This window comes from Diadema antillarum, unplaced genomic scaffold, assembly GCF_040938485.1.
Source record: "Diadema antillarum isolate AM-2024a unplaced genomic scaffold, OU_Dant_1.0 scf00000112, whole genome shotgun sequence".
NCBI lineage: Eukaryota > Metazoa > Echinodermata > Echinoidea > Diadematoida > Diadematidae > Diadema > Diadema antillarum.
In genome coordinates, this window is record NW_027271001.1 from 1,153,863 (window position 1) to 1,177,605 (window position 23,743).

General features: G+C 38.3%; 1 protein-coding gene across 1 annotated transcript; it reads right to left on the bottom strand.

Moving 5' to 3' along the window:
* Positions 1 to 1,902: 1,902 nt before the first annotated feature.
* Positions 1,903 to 17,566, bottom strand: LOC139719556 (synaptic vesicle 2-related protein-like). Its single transcript, XM_071630968.1, has 11 exons — positions 17,506 to 17,566; positions 15,796 to 15,953; positions 14,981 to 15,079; positions 13,238 to 13,309; positions 12,039 to 12,233; positions 9,950 to 10,075; positions 8,945 to 9,076; positions 7,658 to 7,731; positions 6,782 to 7,051; positions 3,432 to 3,590; positions 1,903 to 2,014 (listed from the first exon to the last, which is right to left on the bottom strand). Exons 1-11 carry the CDS (start codon positions 17,564 to 17,566, stop codon positions 1,903 to 1,905), a joined length of 1,458 nt encoding a protein of 485 aa, XP_071487069.1.
* Between the last annotated feature and the right edge of the window lie 6,177 nt (positions 17,567 to 23,743).

The following is a 23,743-nucleotide window of genomic DNA, read 5'->3' on the forward strand; positions in this document are numbered from 1 at the left end:
CATTACTGCAAGAGAAACAGACGGAGGAAAAAGTTAATAGAGATAACAATCAGAATAATTGATTTGGTTTTGTCATGGATGAGAAGTGATGGAATATACAAAAAATGCCTGTTGCAGGTCAATTCTTAAAGGAAACCAAAACTCAAAGAGAAATGTGGATTGAGTGAAAGCAGCAACATTAGTAGAACACATTAGTGAAAGTTTGGGGAAAATCGGACAATCGATGCAAACGTTATGAACTTTATTTAGTTTTGGTATAGGAACCACTGGATGAAGGAGACTACAAGAGGTTATGATGTCATGAGTGGACAACAATATAAAGAAAATATAAAGGCAATTCCACAAAATTTCATTTTTCATAAAAATTACACATATTCCATCAACTTGATACTGACATATTGTTAAAGGGATAGTACAGTATTGGTGGAGATGAGAATATTGGGCTTTTAACTTTTTGTGAGATACCAAGAAAACACTTTTGATATAGTACAGAGCATACCATTTTAAGAGGAATTTAAAGTTTATTTGATGAAAATCTGGTTTGGAATGAATGAAACATCCAAAAACAAAGTAAAACAAAGAGATCGTAATAAAGTGTGGGTCCCACACTTTATTAGAATCGCTCTTTTTTTTTATATCTCAGCCATTTCAAAACTAATTTTCATCAAACAAACGTTGAATTCCTCATAGAATTACATGCTCTTTCATATTTTATAAGAGGTTTCTCATTATCTCACCAAAAATGCTAGAAACCTGAAATTATGTCTCAACCAAAACTGTACGATCCCTTTAAGGGTAGCAATTATTCCCCCTGCTTTCTGAAAGCGGTTAGTCAAGTGCTTTTTCATTATGCTGAAAAAGGTGAATTTTTGTGGAATTCCCTTTATATTTTCTTTGTATTGTTGTCCACACATGACGTCATAACCGCTAGTAGTCTCCTCATCCAGCGGTACCGACATCAAAACTTTAAAATTCATAACTTTTGCATCGAATGACCGATTTTCCACAAACTTTCACTGATGTGTTCTACTAATGTTGCTGCTTTCACTCAATCCACATTTCTCTTTGGGTTTGGGTTTCCTTTAACCATGAACGGAAGTATAAGCGAATGCCTCATTAAACAGGGGAAAAGAATAACAAGTGTACTTCGAACTTTTCACTCATGGTGACCTGTTCGACAAGAAACTAAGAAACAAATCTCCGGTATTTCAAAAACAACAGCAAAGACCAGTTTTTCAAAAATTCGAAATAAGCTCCCTGAGAAGCGAGAAAGGGTACTATGATATAGCATGCTGGAAAGAATAGCGTCGATGGAATAATTCTTCTAATAACATACAATATACATGATCATAAACTCAAACACGCACGGATGCATAGATACATACAAAATACATTAATTTGCCTATTCATACCCTTCCTTGCGAATCGAAAATTCAAGAATAGATTAATGTATAAGCGGATCTGTTCACTCTAAAATGAAAAAAAAGCGCACCATTTTAACATATCACTGTAAGTGCTAATAGTGTTTGAATCTTTAAATAGCCACTCAGTAAAGAATACAAGATAACGACGCAATTATTCATTCGTGAAAGATGAAACGGCTGTTGACAAAAAAAAAAACCCGAACAAACAAGTAAAGTCAAATTGGACAGAACTAAATGGCTAATTAGTGATGTCTTAAAGAATACTTTCAGTCGAAACGACGATCCTATAAAGAAGAGTTTTCCCTTTTATTTTGACGAAATATGCTTAAAAAGTTGAGCTATTCATAATATCTCCAGGTCCTGGTCAGAGCAGCGGTTTTGTGTGTGGTTGTGTGTGTGTGTGTGTGTTTGTCTTTGGGAAAAACATAAATGAAAATGAAATTATTCTGAGGTATATTTATGGGAGAAGACCTTACTTCTAGCTGTTTTCCCGCTGTATCGATTGGTAGTAGAATGCCAGACACGGCACCGATGAGACACAATCCAGCATACACAGCGATGCCTTTGGCTGGATGATCCACCAGGTAACTCTGAAATAATCAGATTACGTAACATTTCTATGGTTACTCCTGTTGTGAATGAATATCAGTGTTATCACCATGATAAATTTAAATGGAAATGAATGTCTTTAGAAAAAGCAAGTATTATAAATCACGGAAATCATAGAAATTTATTCACCCAGTATTTACGGAAGGCTCTCTTTTCCTGTCCCATTTTAACTTGATAATCCTAATGCACTCTCGCTACACTCCATATTATTAAAGAAAATGAATTTATAGCACAACAGACAAAATTGCCAGCGAAAGGCAACTATAGTTCTTTGATGTTTAACGGACCGTATCTTGTGAAAAACAAAACGAATAGTCAGTGTCATGACCCAGAGTATAATGAAAAGAAAAATGCAGACCTGTTAGGTGAAGGTGTACTTTTGTCTAATAGGGAGAACTGCTCGACTGAAACAAGCAAGCAAGCAAGCAAGCAAACACACAAACAAACAGCTAACAACAAGCAAACAAACAAACTGATATCCCGTACTCTTGCCGAGTTGAAATGGTATTTTGCCAAGTCTTTCCACGAAGTTCAAATTTGAATAATTGGAATGCCCTATAATTATTTCTAAGGTCCATGGTTCCTGCTATCTACTGCTGATGTGAAGTGAGGCACGCGGTTTTAAAGCCAGAACATAGTTCTGGTACGCCTGCAAAAAGTTGTCAAATTTCGCTCCCGAATGGCACTGTTCAGATCAAACCATACAGCGTGTGCGGCACTTTACAAACACACACACACACACACACACACACACACACACACACACACAATTTTGTGTACTTCTCACACAGATTATATTAAGTAATGGGTATGAAGTGTAATGTTTTGATGTTACTACCATACGGCGCCAAACTTCAAATTTCATGACAATATTATCAGAATAACATTATTTCAAGATTTTTGTCTACTTTTCAGGAGGGGTGTTCTGGAAAGCTGATTCTTGATTTGTGTTTGCTTCGTAGAAAGGAAAGAATTAAGGGGATATCAAAATGCAAACTTGTAGTTCTTTTTTTTTGTCTTCTGTTGTGGCTGTTTTGCTGCTTTCACGCTAAAGGGCGTTTCGTAACCCTCGACATATATGAAGAGTTTTATTGCAAAATCTGCTAAGCGCCGTTCTTAAACATTTCAATGTAAGTCCATCATCAGATAGAGCGAAATAAAACCTTTCCAGTAATACATCACTAAATTTGTAACGTAACAAGGAATATTCTAGAAGGTATTAAAGATATGATGTATTTTCTTAATATTTTGTTGTTGTTTTTAAACAGCTTTAATCACAAATATCTCAACTGAACAAGAATGGAGTTAGCTCATTTTGCGATAAAACTCTTCATGTAAGTATAAGGTTGCTATATTTGGGATGCATTAAATCTACACCAACGTACGTCGGCAACAAACGGTGTGAGGGCGCCCGCCAACTTTGCGAACAGCTGGCAGGTTACTACCGCTGATGCCCTGGTGTAGGTGGGGTAGGCCTCCACCGCGTAGAGAAACAGGATGCCGTACGTGCCTAGAGTTAAACACCTTATCACGAGGATGAATCCAGTCGGGTTCGTTCTGCAGGTGGGTTGATGCATAATATACAGTATGCATAAATGGTTAATTAAGTACGGGCCAGCGATTGGACGAACATGATCATGTGACAGCGTACCAGTTGGTATGATTAATGATTATGGGTATTAAAATGAGAGGTTTCCCCTACCCCTATTGCAGACAGCGTAACACATTGGGGGGGGGGGGGGAGAGAATAACAAAATCAACCATTTGGTATACAAGACGCCAGAGCGAGCGAGAATAATTCATGAGTCTTTGAAACGTGGTCTCATATGAATGTCACAAAAATATCGCCAGATGGAGTGGAGGTGATGTGATTAAATCTCGACTCTTTTTGCTTAGGACATTGCTTCGGTTGTATTCCAGGTGTTATCCTTTGTTCATTGATATAATTTACAAAAGGTTTTTTTTTTCCCCTGTCATCTCACTTTAAAAAGATAATATAGTATTGGTTGAGATGATGATAGGGCTTTCAACTTTTTGCAAGATACCAAGAAACCACTCAGAACAGAGCATAATCATTCTAAGAGGAATTCAAGGTTTATTCGATTAAAATCGGTTTTGGAAAACCTTGAATTCTAAGAGGAATTCAATGTTTATTCGATTAAAATCAGTTTTGCAATGGCTGAAGCATCCAGAAACAAAGTAAAACAAAGCGATCGTAATGAGAGGTGGGTCCCACCTTTTATTCAGATTGCTCTGTTTTGAATATGTCAGCCATTTCAAAACCAATTTTCATCAAATAAACGTTGAATCCCTCTCGGAATTACAGGCTCTTTCACATTTCATAGGAGGTTTCTCATTATCTCACCAAAAATGTTAGAAACCTGAAGTTAGGTCTCAACCAAAACTATACGATCCCTTTAAAGAATAATACCCGTAGTTTAGTTTTTTTTTGTTGTTGTTGTTGCTTTGTGACACCGTTATAATCACCTGTTAAAGGTACACATCAGACATATGAGAAACACGGATGAGAGAAAGAGGGAAGAATACATCGCCCGACGCCTGCCCATCAGTAAGACAAAAACCATCGCGACAGGTGCGGCTGTCATCAAATTCAGAAAATAGAGAGATAAACAAACCATGAGACACTGTTAAAGGCATAATTTACCATTTGCTGATGAAACAAAAACCCAGCATTCGTGCTTTAAAATAGTTCTAAAATGTGAGTTAGGGATAGAAACAACCACTGTAAAAAATTGAATCCGTGTAATCGATGTTAAGTGTTGTTATATGCACAAAATGTGAACAATAGTTAAAATAAAGATGTTTCCAGACTAAACCGTCTACACTTACGGTTTATTGAGAAAAACACTAATATCTCCTAATACTTAGGCTTTACTGCGAAAATCTTATATGGTAGGATATTTGTGATACAACAGACCTACACATATGCATCATATGTGATGTCTTGGAACATTTTTTATATCACTGCTCCCAAAGGTAAACTGAACCTTAAAGATACATATCGCATCACACATTTGGGGTGACAGCGAATAAAACTGGTGGGTCCACAAGTCAAGATGAAAGAAATTGGATTGTCTAGGGTTACACATATCTAAGCAAATCAATTCCTATCTCACTGAGCGGCGAACGTTTGCGAATGTAGCGAATTTGAGATTCGCCAAATTTTCTAACGAATGTTTGCGAAAAATCAAGGTTCGCTTCTGCCATTAGCGACAGTTAGCGACTTTTAGCGATGTTCAGCGACAATTAGCAACACTTGAGCGAATGTTTGCGAAAGTGTTTTCGAAACACAGGTGGCGACTATTAGCGACTGTTAGCAAATATTAGCGACAGTTTTGCTAATATTAGTAACTGTTTGCAAATCCCTTGCGACAATTTGCGAATGTTTTGGGACCTGAAAAGTACCAAGCGATTATGTATAGTCAGACCCATAAAACGAACTTACAACCTTCCACTGCATTCAGATCTCTTGTGACCACCGTTCAAGATGGATTTCCAGAATATGGAAATGAATTTCTGCCAAGAAGAGGCTCAACGTGTTGCTGTATCCTTGAAGAGCTGCTTTGCCTTCATGGCTGCTGCTACAGCCATCGTGCAGCTTAAAGCGGGGTTCCCACTATCACGAGTGTTTTGCGAATGTTTGCAACTGTTAGCCAAAATACAAATTCGCAAAGAAATTTTGAACCTGTTCAAAATTTCTTTGCGACAAGAAAAACTGCTTGCGACAATAAAAACCGTTTGCGAACTTTCTTGCAACTGTTAACGAACCTTTTGCAACCCTTTACGAACCATGGCGAAATCCTAAATTCGCTACGTTCGCAAACGTTCGCCGCTCAGTGAGAGATACGCCCTTTACACTGCAACAAAAAATCTCTCAAACCCTATCGATTTTAGGTGAGGCTTTTGTGTGTGTGTGTGTGTGTGTGTGTGTGTGAATGTTCTTTTTTTTTTCAAGTGTTGCTAAAATAAAATTGTTCCCTTCACACAACAGGAGTGGGAGAAAAAACATTGTCAATATCAATGAATTCATCAAGAAGTTCACAATCATCACCACTTCTATATCATATTACACAGTGGCAGTAGAGCGTTTTTGAGTATGAAGGGCTGCGAGGCGGGGTGAGGATGGGTGAGTCAAAGATTAAAGGGAAGGGTCAACTGGAAATCATCCCGTAATTTGTTATATCATTATCATTTTTAGATTACAACCTCACAATGTGAAAGAAACTTATAGATTACAGAGGGGGCTACTTGTTTGTAAATACAATAATACCATTCATGGCAGCATGCATTCTCTTAACTTCCCAACAGGAAAGCTACAATCAAATGAGCTTCGATGTTGTCATGGTAACACTGAAACACGTAAAATGCATCTCAATTGATAGGAAACGACAAGTCATTCTCTCGTCTTTCATGAAAACTCCCGATCAGCCATACCCCTCCCCTCCCATTTGGGTGATGCTTGTTATTCCGATGGTTCGTTATTCCGAAACACACAAATTCCCCATGGTTTACCTAGATGTTCGTTAATCTCAGAGTGATGTAGAGTTCGTTAATCCGAACGTTTTTTTGCAATGTTCTGAAGGTTCGTTAACCTGAAAAAGAAAAGAATGCGCGTCTTAGCGAACCTTTGGAATTACAAACTTTATTTCGTTTTCGGAGTAACAAACTTTCAGAATATAACGAACCTTATTTCACTTCCAGATTAAAGAACTTTTGGAATAACGAACCTTTTGAATAACGAACTGTTACCACCATTTGTACCGAATAGATCTCCGATGCTAGCAATCAGTGTCTGTAGGTATTCGTCCAATGCCACCGGCATGTTGCATGGCGACGATAGTCCATATTCGCACAGGTAGCCGTCGTTCGGCTTGTAAGAGGCGGTGGCTATCGTAGAGTTACCCTCGTCGTCTGGCTGAGGCTGCGCGTTGGCGTACAATTCAACGATGTGATTAGTTGCCAGGGCGATGCCATAGTAACTGAAATATGCCGTGAATCTGTTCAGCACAAGCAACACAGAGGATATTCCAGGACTTTTTTTTTTTCTGGCGATCAGATCTAGATATTGTTAGCGCATTGTTGCGACATGGTTTAATTTAGTTTTTCGCCTTCACAATACTGCAATTTCAGCGCACACTCAACAAAGCAAAGTCAACACTGGGCTATCTTGGGGGAAAAAAAAACCTGGGTGGGGATCTAAAGCCCCCTTCCTCCATCTCAGTTGTTGATCATCCAATCACACCCAAATTCATCGTGTGTGTTCGTTATTATGTTTCCTACAAGATTGCATAGTAAATTTAATGATATTGATTTTATTTCGTATACATATGTAATAAATTATGCAAATATGCATTTTTTCCAGATTTTGCATTTCTATTTTAAAGTTTTGAATTTGTTTAAAATTGCTTGTAAAAAAAAAATAAGGTAAGTTGTGACATTATTAGTATATCCAGTGTGTCGCGCATCCAGAAAGAAATTGGGTATTTTCATTTTTTTTTCTTCGTGATACTTGATAGGACGGGGTGGTAGTTGGCACCGTCTTTTTTTTTTTTTTGCGGGGAGGGGGATAGAGGTAATGCAGGTTTTTCACCTCTTACACTTACCCTATGATCCAAACGATGACACTCTGTCGTATCAGATTTTTCTTGACGAGACGAACAAGATTTACAGAGCTTTCCTAAATAAAGAGAAAATCAGTACAGAACAGATTGAACAGAATGTTCTGCGATAAGTCGTCGAGGAGAGCAGTTCTAATTCCCACTTTAATCTTGTCGAGCCTATACCGGAGGTGAGTGGAGACTAAGGGATCGTCTGTCCGTCCGTCGTCCGTCCATAACGCTACAAAAACTTGAATAACTCTCTACTAAGGACTTCAATTTCAATCAAACTTGGAGGGAAGAGTAGTTATACAATGATACATATTTTACCAAACATGAAGGTCACCTCAAGGTCAAAGATCACAGGCAGGGGTCAAGGAACTTTAGGGCCCAATGTTAAGTTTTTACGGCGCGTTTAGATCATGGCTCATAACTTTTGATGTAGGGCCTATGTATGTCCGTTTGTAACCAAACTTGGATGGTAGATGTCCATTGGAAATTTGAAGGTCACCACAAGGTCCAAGGTCACAGACAGGGGTCAACGAACGTTTAGGGTCCAATGTTAAGTTTTTACGGCGCGTTGTGATTATGGCTCAAAACTTTTGATCCATTGTCTGTTTGTGACCAAACTTGGGTGGTAGATGTCCCTTGGGGAGCTCAAGGTCACCACAAGGTCAAAGGTCACAAATAGGGGTCAACGAACTTTTAGGACCCAATGTTAAGTTTTTACGACGCGTTTCGATTATGGCTCATAATTTGTGATCCCTAAGTCCGTTTGCGACCAAACTTGGATGGTAGATGTCCCTTGGGAGTTGAAGGTCACCACAAGGTCAAAGGTCATAGGCGGGGTCAATGAACTTCCAGGAGTTAGAAAATCATTAATTTCTTCTACGCGAATGGGCGAGACAGATTTTGGCACTTGCCGTGCCTACAATCAGAATAATACCTGACACGGCAAAGATGACGTGACGGCATCTATAGCAGCAGATGTGCTAAATCTACGCCAATGTAATAGTGTGTTTGCATATCTTTATACACGTATTGTATGTGTGAATGTTATAGGTATGCAAGTGTCCGCGCATGTGACTTTGTAAGCACGCTATCTTGAGTTTGTCTGCTTTTGTTTGACATTTTTTGTGTATGTGTGTGAGGCATTAGCTGCACGTTATATTACTTTAGGTTACTCATAGCATATCGCCCTTCGACGAAGCTGCCTGACCTTTTCTATGCCCCACTATGTATGTTTACAGGAATCTTTAGCACTTGGTCATGAAATCAAAACAAGATGTTTACCAGTCGACGGTATCCCACAAGTTGTCCGCTTGGCAATGGCCTGGAATTCCGACGAGCCAGTGTTTCAAGAAGTTCCCGGGCTTTTTCTGTCCAACCGCGGAGGGCGTAATATCGCGGCGAGTTTGGTATCAGCTTTCAAAATAATATGAAGACAATGATAAAGATAGGGAAAACATGAACAAATTGGTATAGAATTTGCATGATATGATACGAAGATACAATCATTTTCTATCTAGTGAATCAATCAGCCTCCAGCTCTGCCAGCATTGATAACGAAGACAAACAGATTTTGCACGCAACAAATTAGTATTGAAGGTACATATAATCACGCACTTGATATTGTTCTTCATAATACCAAAGATATCTTTGATAATACCGGCGTAATTTCGTGAAGGAAACATGGCCACACTTTGATTACTTGCCAGCCACGTTTCATATGGTCATTATTTTGATCTTTACACTTTGTACGGAGCATAACAAAAAATGGCCAAGCCTTGGCAAAGTCTAAGAAACGTATAGTATACACAACATAGGGGAGGAGAGAAAATCTTCAGCTATGCCTGCCTATCAGGCCAGCCTTCATGACCGGACAATAACAGGGAAGTTCCTTGCACATTTAAAGCATTAACCCGTTCCATTCGGGAACCTGGTAGCCTGTGTATTAAGTCTATGGGGATTTCATAATTCGGTATGAAACAGGCTAAGATATTTTGAATATGACCAGCAGCCATTTAATGACTTTATTCCACGCAAAAGAATGCAGAAGAGAAGGTGCACTGTTCAAAAATATCAAAAACTTCTTGAATTGTCCTTCCATTCCACATTAGTTCACTCAACTCTGCTTGTAACAGTCGTCTCTGCTTGTCCTCCAAAATTGACGTAACTTGCGGCTTTTACACGGTCCTTCATCCCGAGTAAGTACCCTGAGAATTTAAGAGCTCAGCCTTAACATCAGGTTTAGGGCCGTCGCGTTTGGAATTACAGGGCTGATAAATTAATTCTTACCCAAGCCGTTGCCAGGACGAGAAATGCTGGTATACCAGCGCACGCCGCCTGCCAGCGCCATCCCAGGCTTGGCACCACAAGGAAACCAGTGGTTGCAATATAGAGGGCGCCACACCCGGCGGAAAACTGACCATAAAAAAAAAGAAATATAATTTAACGAATGACTAGATTTACAGTCAGTGCGCTTGCTTCAGTTCCGTTCAGTTCAGTTCAGTTCAGTTCAGTTCTATTTCTTCATTCCACTGTGACACAAAAACGCTAACAACTTGGTGATATTATCGTATACAAAAATTCACATGGTTTATTATGCACAAAATAGTCCATAAAAAAGTGTCAACATTATTGTATACACAATTAAGATACATCATTACGTTGCACATGCAAACGAAAAACGTTCAAAACAATGATATAAAACAATTTCATTTTAATGTACACTAAAAAAAGAGGAGCTGCTTTACAGTAAAGTTTACAGAAAACAACTTGAATGCAGGGTAACATAATCGTAAGCATAATATAGTTTGACTGTAGAAGGATGCATGGACCTATTAAAACTTATTTTGCAACATGAAACTGAGAACAGAGACTCCAACCCCAAGAACCTTCTGATCTGGAGATTCTCCCGCCTGAAACCCCTAGCAAACGGGAGACTCCAACTTGATGTGCCCGAAGCGCGAAGGTCCTTGCGGCTGGGGTCCAGCTCTAGGGTTTTAGATGCTATCTCGTGCTATCTAAGGCTCTGATGACAATAAGTATAAGAAATCCTTTCCAACGGGAGACACAGAGCCAGGGCGGGATTAAATTAAATCTCGGGCGGGAGACCGGGAGATTTTACAAAAATTGGCTTTCGACGGGAGATCTCCCGACGAAAGCGGGAGAGTTGGAGTTTCTGTATGAAACCATCTACATTTACTCACAACTATGTTTTGTCCCCTCGAAAACTATTATATTGACGAAATAAATTTCAACTTTCTCTTTTACAAAAATGTAGTTGTAAAGTTTGAGTGCGTTTCGTACATAATGTGTTATCATTCTGAATATAGATTGAGCTTTTACAATCTTACCTATACAAAGAAATTCTTTCGAGATATTTTAGTGACTCAAATAAAAAAAAAAAATGATAGCAAATTTGGACACACGAAATAGATATCATTGCCTAGATCATTATTCGAAATGTATGATGCTTTCGACGTTTGGGTTACATGTACTATGATTGGCAATGGTAAAATAAACGTGTCAGTATTAAAGGGACCGTATAGTTTTGGTTGAGACCTAATTTCAGGTTTCTTACATTTTTTGGTGAGATAATGACAAAAATCTTATGAAATATGAAAGAGCATGTGATTCCATGAGGAATTCAACATTTATTTGATGAAAATTGGTTTTGAAATGGCTGAGATATCCAAAAAAGAGCAATTCTAATAAAGTGTGGGACCCACACTTTATTACGATTGCTTTGTTTTACTTTGTTTTTGGATGTTTCAATAATTCCAAACCCGATTTTCATCAAATAAACTTTGAATTCCTCCTAAAATGGTATGCTCTGCACTATATCATAAGTGTTTTCTTGGTATCTCGCAAAAAGTTAAAAGCCCAATTCTCATCTCCACCAAAACTGTACCATCCCTTTAATATCTAGAATTTGGAATCAGTGTTTAGGGAAAGTGAATTAAAGGCGGGCAAGGGGTAGGAATGATTGAAACGGTCTCTTCCGTACATATGTCTGACATATAATTTCAGGGGGACCTGCTGAAACCTGATAGTTTGTGTTGCGTACGTCATCTCAAGGTAAGACATTGACTAGCTATAGTAATGAATTGGTATGAAAACTACGGCATGCCTACAGCACTATACAGCACAGAACGGTGCGTATAGGCCCATAACATGTTTAGGAAATTTTTATCCTGCAATGTCCGACGTACAAGATATCAATGATTATACATCAGTCATTTACAAAAGACATTCTCACAAACATCACAACCAAATGTCTATTATCTACTACTCTCCATACTGTCACGAAGTCTAAGAAATTGAATCTCTTCTGCTTCACAGCAGACATACAAGTTGCTGAATCCCTCTCACGATGTCTTACCAAAAGACCCATCATGAAATGCGTCCTGTATTTCGAAGGCGCCATTTCTCCCGTGTAGCAAACAATCGTGCTCTGTACGCCGCACGAGTAAAAACCCGCCAAAAATCGAAGAGTCAGAACCCACGGATAGCTAGACGGAACGAAGGATAACAGAAGTCCAAAGTACACGAGGTTGGCGGTCAGAAGAATGAGGATCTATCGGTCAGAAACAAGAAAAGCAAGACAAATTAGAACCAAAGCAAACAATGAAAAGGATTATGAAAAAAAGACAACAAAGGAAACGTCGTCAGAGAGGTAATAGGTTAAAATAATAGCATGATGCCGCCATTTTTCACAAGGACATTTCGCTTCTTTAATGAGCATCACAATCACGTGCTACAGAGATCTGAGTGAAAATAACAGTGTACGTCTTTTGGGGGCAAGTTATCCTCAAATCACTTCTCAACGGCAATTTTTACAATTTTTCGGAAAAAAGCACAATTTGAAATTATATGAAAATATATGTATACCAGACTATGTAAAAATATGATAACTGGCGGTTTTTTTTTTTTTTTTGGTTTCATTTGTTTATTTTTGGCGTCATGGATTTTATTATTTTTTTTACGTCTTCTTTATGTCTTTTTTATGTCAGTGATATCACGGTACTTTAGTCGTTAACTATTTCTTTACGGTATTCTAAAATATGCATAGACTCGTTTTCAGATGCCATCATAGCAAAGCATTATTATTGTCTATGACAGAAAGACGGCCCCAATGCACCCTCTTATATGATTGCAGGTTATTTTTGGCAAATCAACTCTTGTTAGATATCACACGGGCTGCGGATATTGAACTGATACAATGATTTTCTTGCTGGCAAAATCTCTGCCATGCGATTCTACTTTCTAGCTGTAATACTGGTCTACAGCTTTGAGTCAAGCCATGGTATTATGATATATCACTCTGGCTCCAGCTATAGGGAGACATTGTGTAGATAAGCAATGTCAGCAGTAAAGTAAAACGTTAAGGAGATATAAATTGTCTCTTTAAAGTCATGTGTCTCCTTAATAATGAAATTATGAGCATGTAATTTCTCCCTATATACTAGCTGGATCCACAGTAGGGCACATATCATATCATATCATATCTGAGTATGACATACATGTATATTTATATTCACACTAAACAGACTGGATACTAGACGAGAAAACGAAACCTACCGACCGGCGACCGTAGACGTCAATTAACCATCCGACAGGGCAGCTGCCGGCGATTTCACCCAAGAAAAACACCTGCGAGTTAAGGACAGTATTATCGAATCATATTAGTAACACAGTAGCCGTATAGAAGTAGTTTAGTAGTAGTAGTAGTAGTAGTAGTAGTAGTAGTAGTAATAGTGTCGTTGTTGTTGTAGTAGTAGCATGGTAGTGGTATTAGTGGACTAGTATAGTAGTAGCAGTAGAAGAGGATGAGGAGGAGGAAGAATAAGATGAAGATGGAGAAGAAGAAGAAGAAGAAGAAGAAGAAGAAGAAGAAGAAGTAGTAGTGGTAGTAGTAGTAGTAGTAGTAGTAGTAGTAGTAGTAGTAGTAGTAGTAGTAGTAATAGTAATAGTAGTAGTAGCAGTAGTAGTTGTAGTAGTATCAGTAGAAGTATTAGTAATAGCAGTAGCAGCAGCAGGAGGAGGTGTACTGGTATAGTAGTAGTAGTACTAATGGCAGTGAATATTGGAGTCGGTCAAGTTTATTTTCTTCTGTGAGCTTTAAAGAGAAATAACAATAATTTCAAGACATAATAATCTAGACAGTGCTAGGATCGAAGAATAATTGAACAATTGATTGTCTATTAACATGGAATTGGTTGCATTATCTCACAAATAATAAAAACAAAAAGAAGACAAATATCAAAGTAAGTATAGCTGGAAATTGGTAAGCGCTTGGATTATTAAACAGGGAAGAGATTACATACAATGAACAATTTTCTGCCAGATTCTGAAATTTCATGTAGACCTTGTACAGGACAAGCCACTTTCCTAGAGGCGACGGGTTAACATCATTGTGTCTGAGAGGCATATCATTGCTAGTTAAGTAGGTCAATTGTGATAAAAATTCATCTGTAGGAGCATCAGTATACATCGGAATTAATCCTTTTTATCATCAAGGTTTACGAGGGAGGGGGGAAGGTCGTAGTCTTTTCTCGAATGTCATGAATGTGTACTAGCATTTTTTAGACCATCAAGTATGACAATGTATGACTGTAATATATACCTATATCATGGCTCGACACTAACTTTTTTGTTTGGTGGCCCGATGGGGCCACCAAAATCCTAAATTTCATACTTTTGGTGGCCCGAAAGAAAAATTTGGTGTCCCGAAAAAAAAACAATAAAAAACATTAAAAGTCCTTTTTTTAATGAGTCAAATATTTAAGATTTATGATAGTAAGAATTAGAAGTTGGACATATCTACTCATAAATAAGCTTCAACAAACTTGCAACACTCACTCTCAGGCATTCAATCAGTCCTTTTCATCCATCCTTTGAACAAAATTAACTGCTAATTTCCGGCGCAAAAAGTTACGAATTTATTCACATACTTTTCAAAAAATTTTGGTGGCCCGAGGCGGGCCACCAAATTTGCCCTTTTTTGAAATTTGGTGGCCCGACTTTCATTTTTGGTGGCCCCGGGCCACCGGGCCACCGTTAGTGTCGAGCCCTGCCTATATAGTGAAAAGAATTATTGAATAACATTAAAATAGATTTCTCTTTTCACTTGAACCCATAAAAAATATAAACTTTCCATGGTGAAATTGTCATTCCTGTAGGCATATTTGTATACACTAACAACATCCGCGCACTGTCTATGATTAATGCTATATATAAGGATTATTTAAAATATTATGGTATCGAGTTGTGTATTGAATCGCAGTAGAATAGAGTTGAATGAGAATCACTCTTAGTTCCTACCGTCGACACCCAGGCGGTCTGGCTGTCAATCAGTCTGAGATCGCAGTCGAGTTGGTGGCTGATTGTCGTCTTCAGCAGGACTTGGGCGTAGACAGATAGCTTGTTATGGGAGATAATTAGCAACATGGAGAATAATAGCCTCAAATCGGTGTACAGGACTTACGTACAAAATGATACTTTTAACCTAAACACACACACACACACACACACACACACACACACACACACACACACACACACACACACACACACAAACACATTATTTATATATTATATGTGAGATATGAGAAAGGAAGGAGACATCGTTGACATCAGTATTCCTCTTACTGTTCGTCCTTTTCGGAAAAGCGCAAAAGATGAGAAATTGGTCTCATTATACGAGACCAATTATATATACATATATATATATATATATATATATATATATATATATGTATTATACATAATATATTATATATAGAGATATGAGAAAGCTATACATGCAAAAAACACTGTGTGTATTATAGGGGATACGAAGGAATTGGGTGGAAATCTTTGGTGTTGTTTCTCTCTCTATCTTAAAGAAAATTCCGGTTTTATTATTTTGAGGAAAGCTCTCAATTACCTATATGCTCCTACAATATACCAGCTTATGAAAGGAATCTATAAATTTTCAGGGTTGCCAAAGGGACACGCGAACTTTATTAACCCTCTGCGCGCCACATTCATTTCCTGTTCATGCGTTTCTGCATGGCATTTTTTTTTCACAGATTGTAACACTTTCACACAGAAAAGGGTTAAGACAGCCCTTTTAGTCTTCGATAGCGCACACATACCATTCCCACGTACATACAGAATAGGATGACGAACTGCGGACAGCCCATTCCTATGGAGTCAATGGCGTTGTCAATCGTGTAGACATCCTTTTTCGGCGTGGAAGACTCGGCCGACTGCGCGTTTACGAGAACAGGGTGAAAGTTATTGGCAGACGGACCTAAAGATATAGACGAACAAATAGAAAAATGAAATGTTCAATCAAAAAGAGCAAGGAATATTCATATAAATGAAAAGGAAAACAGAAAATTAATACAGCCGGTAAATCATCACTGAAGGCTTGAAATAAGATGATGAAAAAGTTCCAAATGTTTGTATAATGTTAAAGACACAGTAATCAAGACGTGCGACAGTAACATCCAACTGTTGTCTTGGTGATAGGTGACCGGTACCTTACTCTCAATGAAAATGTTGATTGTATGTAAATGTCAAAATCAGCTCATAAAACAAATGTTTCCTGCCACATAGCCGTGTGTGACTCATATCACTGTATAGAAAAGAAACAACTCAGAGAGAGAGAAAAAAAAGAGATACGATGTAGAATGCGCGTTAAGTCGTTCACCATACTTCTTTACACCAGCACATTTCAGCGTGGCTTCTTCAACACATGATTCTTTGTGTGATCATACACACTGATGCGTCGTGTGATCGTTGAAATTAAATATTATTACCAAATAAATGCCTTGCCAAGACTTTTCATGGTAATTGCAAAATTTAATAGCATTATGGTGAAACCCACTCCATGAAATATCGTCTTCTGTAATGATATGGCCTTCAGCCTTCTTTATCCAGGGTAGCCTGTTTGTTTTGCTTCAGCCCTACTTTAATTATTACCCCATAGGCGTTACCAACAGGACTGTATTATACATGGGTCGAGAGGGACATGGATATTCATATGGGTAAAATATATTTTCTTACTTCGTAGGCACTTGACGAGAATTCCAAGATTTAGTGTACAATCGACAATATGGCAAGTTGCGAGGCCTTGGTATTTCACTCATTCACTCATTTGAATACTATTCATTTTGTTTGTTCAACATGTTCAAGAACTGTTTTGATAAAATCAGCGAAACCTCAATAATTCGATCATAATTTTCCTTACCTTTATCAGATTTTTTTCTGTTTTTTTTTTTTTTGATTCGGGATTTTTCCCGTTGTGCTTATAAAGTTGTATTTTTCAGACTAACTTTTATCTGGTCCTTTATAATAGAGGATGTTTTCACCCTGAATTACAATCATGAAAATTAAAGGCATGGTAGAGTACTTTCAGAATCACTTTATGGAATGTTAAAGGGATGATTTAGTATTGGTTGAGGGGAGGATTCAGCCTTTAACTTTTCTGCGAGATACTTAGAAAATAATGTAATGTTATATAGCATGCAACTCAGAGGAATTCTCTGATGACAGAAATGACTTAAATATCCAAAAAACAAAGTGAAACAAAGTGAAAGAAAGCAATCCTTATAAAAGATGGGTCCCACCTTTTATTAGGATTGCTTTGTTTTTGAATATCGCAGCTATTTCAAAACCAATTCTCATCACTTAAAATTTAAATTCCTCTAAGAGTTGTATGCTCTTTATGCTCTTTCTTATTTCATAAGACGGTTATCATTATCTCAAAAATTCATCAGTGATCATCATCAAAAGTTGGTGAAAACATGAAGCCCCATCTGTGCCGAAACTGTACCACCCTTTAATCGTCCATGACTTACCTGTCAAAAGAGGTAATTCCTCTGTCATCGCAGTGGGTGTGGCAGTTGATTTAATATCCATTGTGGCAAGTACTATATAATGGAAGACAAAAAGAAAGAAAATACTGTTTTATCATCTGTATCTTCATTTTGAATTGGGAACATATATTCTCTTACTTCAGCACTACCATATTCATTGAAACCTATAATCTGCGTTACAGAAAGGGCCTTTTTTTTCCTTTTCTGGAGGGAAAGCACCGTAAATTGGAACATCGAGAGGTCCCCATATTCTCAAAGGACAACTTATCAGTCGTCCTATAACAGTGTCAGACCGAATTCTTGAATTGAAAATGTCTGAAACGGTAAACGATTGGAATCAGCTAAAGCCACAAACAAACAGTTTCGCTCCAAACACGGCCACGTGACGGATATGTATTTGCCCATCAGGACTGTGACCATTATCTATCATTTAAAAAAAAGAAAGATGCCTGAATCAAGTTGCCATTTTAGAAGAAAATTTCGTGGAAATTGATAAGGCAACTGCAGGAAGAATGCTTGTACGCCTGTACTCCCGGTGATTTCAATAGCTGATTTGAAATACATGCACAGATGTAAAATCGTTATCGCAATTCATTCACAATTATCACATAGTTATAACATAGGGTGCCTACATAATGATTTATCTATCTGTGGTTGAATGGTATATGATGACAGATATAATCTGGATACGTGGGTAGCAAAATCATGATCGTAATTGCCACACTTAATGATTTTTCAAGTTAAATATCATTTATATATTATTCATACATTCTTGATTATAGAACAGGATTTGGGAGATCATACATCTTTAAATGTCGTCTTTCCTCTGTTCATGCAACACCTACCACCTTCTAACATTTCAGACAATGTAGTGCTTCTCCGTTACATGTTAAAATAAAGTTAAGGAGAACTTTCGCGTCTTTCTGCCACAAACACGGATGATTACAGAATGATGATTTGTTCACTTTCTTTTTTTTTTAATTCGTGGAATCCCCAAAGACATCCACGCGCTCAATGAGACGAAATAAATACCATCACAATAAATATTTCTCAATACTGCAAATGAACAAATAAAAAGAAAAGAAAAACAACAATAACAACAGCTCCAGGGTCTTATAGACCATGTTAGCACTTACGTAACAATATTTGCCAGCTGAGCTGCCGAGGTCCGTGGCGGCGTTACTGCAGGCGATGTACTGCTGGACCTTTGATGCCCCATCAACGCTATAAAGCTCGGGACAGACTAATACACCAGTCATGCCAGTGATGGCGCATTGCAGATCTAATGGCAGAACGTGGGCCCATTAATTTGTTACAGGTAGGCGAACTCCACGCACTCTCTCGCCCCGCGGAGGCGGAATAATAACGACGGAGCTCGATTTTTATGACGGAAGAAATCACATGGGCGTTTGTTTATTAGGGAAAATAGCTCAGGGAAGTGTCAGTTACCTGGTTTTATTGGTCGAGGACGAACGATGTACAGAGGACGTGTCATCACAAATAAACGTTTGTAGCCAAGGAAGGTAACGCGAATGGTGCTATCGAACGTGAGTTTGAGTTTATTTCATTTCATCACGGGTCATGCACTCACTTCAGCCAATGACTGTTCTTCTGTGAGTCCGAGTAGTTTAAAACAACCATGGAGTTACAAGATACAACATTTATTTTCATATATCGTGTATGAAACGAGAGAAAAAATCTAAACAAACAAACAAATATACAAAAGCAAAACATACGAAATCATACATATAAAAAAGAAATAGGAATTAAGATACTGAAAAAATTGAAAAATGGTTGGCATACAATGTTACAGCAAAATGCAAACTATTACTGTATAATCAATCTATCTTATTTTTAAATATAAAGAGAAATGCACTTTTTTTACATCATCTCAGAGATTATTCCATTGTTTGGCACCACATTATCATATGTTACAATACGTTTCTTTAAAGTTAGTTCCGGATGAGGTACATCTAATTTCAATTTTCATATTTTTCAGTGTGTAAGCAGACTGCTTAAATGAAAATAAATTACGTATAGTTTGTGGCATGGTCCTATTAACAATTTTATTGAACGTCTAAACAAAACAAAACATATATATATATATATTAGGCTTGCGTTGGTGATGCCACACTGTCCCGAAACTGACACAGGATGGCCAAACGATTTACGAAATTTTTAATTTCGCGCGAAGCTTTGTAATTGGCTTTGAAAGTGGTCAAAAGCCGATTGAGAGCCAAAGCAAGTATGATGCTTTGTTTAATAGCCTGTAGCCTCTATATAGGAAAAACTCCACCGGCGGTTATACAATGGCTTTAAGATACCATCACGAATAACCGAATGTTCACGAGTCGACTATGAAGATATATGTATATATATATATATATATATATATATATATATATATATATACACATACAAACATATATATATATATATATATATATATATATATATATATATATATATATATATATATTTCCGTTATCGTTTGTCCTGATTCTTTGCTCAACTTCGGGACAGTGCGACGCCGCATCAAGGGCTGCTGCCGATAATGGCAGTTGGCATGCAGCCGTAAAACATACGTCTTCGGCAGTAACCATTAAAAAACCAATACCCCAAAAGCAGAAGATGCAAAAAGCACGTACGAAGATAGAAATCGTCTTTGGTCATAAAAAAAAAGATTCACTATGCACATTCTGATATATCCGACTGTGCTGGGCAATAAACCGTTCAAAACTTTTCTTCAGATTGAGGAAAAAGACACTAAGCAATAAAGAAGGAAAAAAAAAACCCATAAAGAAAGAGAGAAAGAAAAACAAGAAGGAGAAGAATGCGGACACATGATATTGTTTTCTTGGACTGGTACCCTTACATCAGTTCATTTATGAGGTATATTGTGTCAGAAATTCGACCGACATGCACAAGATATTGCATGGGGCGTTGAAGGGGAATGTCGGACGTCGTGCTTTATCGTTTCTCAAGGGCACAAACATCATGATATTTCGCGCGACTTGATCTGAAAATGCAGCGCGAGAATAAAGTAATGTGACGAGAGGGACTATACTTGGCTGTAAAGAATGTCTTCAAAAGATGCCTATGTTTATAATAACACACACACATACACACAAACACACAAACACATAAAGTACAACAAGAATTCCCATTAAGCACATTGCATTTCATATCTTAGGCCTATACCTTATATTACATTACAAACATGATAATCACCATGTAATCAACGAGATGCCTGAACAAACGTAAGTGCTATCTATACAGATTCAACCATTTTTGTATGCATGACTTTGGACAGTGTGTGCAACACCTATGGGGTTTTCTTTGTGTGTAAATCGGCACTCAAAGATCACAAAGGGTTATACCAAAACTTGCTGTATGAACCTGGAGCTTTGATGGCAAAAAGACTCAAGTTTACGGGATCGAAGTGACCTGTTTTAAGAGAAGAAGACGGATGTGAACGAAGAGTGTAATACGGTGTCGTGGTTTTGCTGACTGGGGATATCAAATAGGATGAAGTGAAATAATATTTGTCACACCTGCATAAAATCCACTAAGCCGTCATGTGCTTTTCATCGCTCATCAAAATTAATGGACTCAACAGTTGTATGTATATGTATGCATGTATGCATCTATGTCTATAAATTATGTATGTTAGGTAAGTTATGATATCTGTTTTCACTTTTAGCCTGTTATGTCTCATATCGCGTTTGTTATATCACAGAACAGTTTTGTCATATCGTTGCACACAGATTTTTTTTTTTCCTCATGGGTCACTAGTTGGAAGCAAAGTTTCGTACTACCTAGCGAAATGTATTGGATGGCAGTCTGATGAATCCGAATTGTGTAAGTGGACCATCAGGTCAGTGTCAGACATGCCGGGCGTGATCCGATTGAGGCAAGATCGTCTGATGAGGATGACGCGCCACAATGTCTGACACTCATCTGATAGTAGACCTATATCAAATCGGATTCATCAAGCAGACTGCGATCAGATTCACTTCGGTGGGTGGCCAAAAGCAGCAAACTTTGCTTCTGACAAATGACCGATGAAAAAAAAAATATTCTGTTGAATGGGGGTACATGTATTTGATTCTGGAATTTTTTTATGTTATCTTATTTTTTTCCGTTCCGAATAGCGCCAACACGCACTATTATGAGTGAAGTCAAGGTGTGAAGATGGCGCCACCGTACGCCGAGTGTCTGTCAGGCGGAATCTGTGGATTCACACCATCACGCCGCTTGGCGCACGTACAGTAAGTGAATGCGTGCTGTTACGACGGGAAAAAAATACATGTAATCGCAAGCAAGCAAGCAAACAAGCAAGCAAACAAAACTAACAAACAACCCAGAATCTAGACAACAAGACAAAACATGCCAACAACCAATGGTGGTGAAGGTCGTTTGGCACTTTGATATAGCAGACTCACGACTTCCCAATATAAAATGCGGGTAGACGCATTACATCACGTACAGGTGTAATCGAAAGTCTCAGTGTGATTTTGGTAACAATTAAACCACAATGGACTCACGGTGATTGGGCCGGATGCATAAACGCTAGCAATTGCTTGTGCTAGCCTTTTACTCGAATCCGTATGCATAAAAACAAGCAATTGCTTGTGAGCAGAAGCTTTTGCTAACAAGCACAAGCAATTGCTTGCTGCCCGCAAGCAATTGCTTAGAGACCAAGCATTTGCTTAAAAACGTATGCATAAAACATACCTTTTGCTAGTTCTTGCTAGCAATTGCTCACAATTTTCCAAGTTCTGTAAAATGAGCTTGAGCTTTTGCTTAACCGGAACGTTCCCTTTTAAGTATCATTTTTATGTTTATGAAAGAAAGACCACAATCCTGAAGGAGTGATATAAATCTACAAGCACTGGCGTAGCCAGGGGGGGGGGGGGGGGGGGGGCGATGGGGGCGATCGCCCCCCCTAAGATTTGGACCGGGGATTTGGGAGGCGGAAAAAAAAAATGCGTGTATACTGTATATGCATGCACATGAAGCGGGTCTCCTTTGCAACCTTTCATCAAATAAGATATTTTTTGAATATTTCACTCAAAGTGTGCACCAGATCGTTGAATTTCAATTCAAAATATGGAAAATCTCTCGTGCTTGGGAGGGGGATACCCCCTCCCAAACCCTCCCCCTCTGTGCCCCTTTCCCTAGCTTAGTACACTTTTTAGATTTACAAAAAATTATGAATAATTCTGAGTGCACAAGACTTATCACTTACATTCCGAAAACTCAAGGTTCCTGTCATGTATAAGGGGAATTTCCCCTTTTAATCGACCCTTTCCTCCCTCAGCCCCCTCCCCCAATCAGTTTTAACACTCGCCCACGCCTTCTCCCTGCTCCCCCGCCCCCCCCCTTCCACCATGCATAGAAGTATAGACTGTAGCTATACCCAGATCGCTTTATTTCAATTCTAAAAACGCAAAAGCTCCGCGAGCGGGAGGAGGAATCCCCCTTCCTCTATATACCTCACTAGACTTTATACATACACACAGATGGTGCACATTCGGAATAAGAGCTAAATTCCGTGATTTTATCACTTCGATGAAAAAGTATTGCACCAAAAATTTGCAACAGATCGCTGAATTTCAGGTCTGGAAACGCAAAATCACCTTCGTGTGGGAGGGGATATGCCCCTATCTACACCCTCGTGTGCATGCTTTTTCTGTTTGACTGCTGAACAGACGGTATTCATGATATTCAGTGTAAGAATATTAATACAAAAAGATTAGCTAAATGATACCATTCTATAGGCAATTATTGTTCAATGATAATATACACTAAATTATACTGCAACTTTCAACAAGTGGGACTGTTTCATCACGTTAAAACACGCAAAAACATGCATCAAATTGCACCATTTGCAACATCAAAATGCAAAAAGTTCTCACCGTGGGAGGGGGTACACCCCCTCCCACACCCTCCCCTCCCCCTTCACTCGCTCCACTCGCTCGGGTTCAGTCGCGTTCATGATATTCAGTGAAAAGAATTAATACAAGAAGTGTATTTAACGTATACCATTTTATAGGCAAATTGTTCAATAATAATCTACACTAAAATATAATGCTACCTTAAACAAGTGGGACTGTTTCACGTCGATAAAACGCGCAAAAACATGCATCTAATTGCACCATTTGCAACATCAAAATGCAATAAGTTCTTACCGTGGGAGGGGGACACCCCCTCCCAC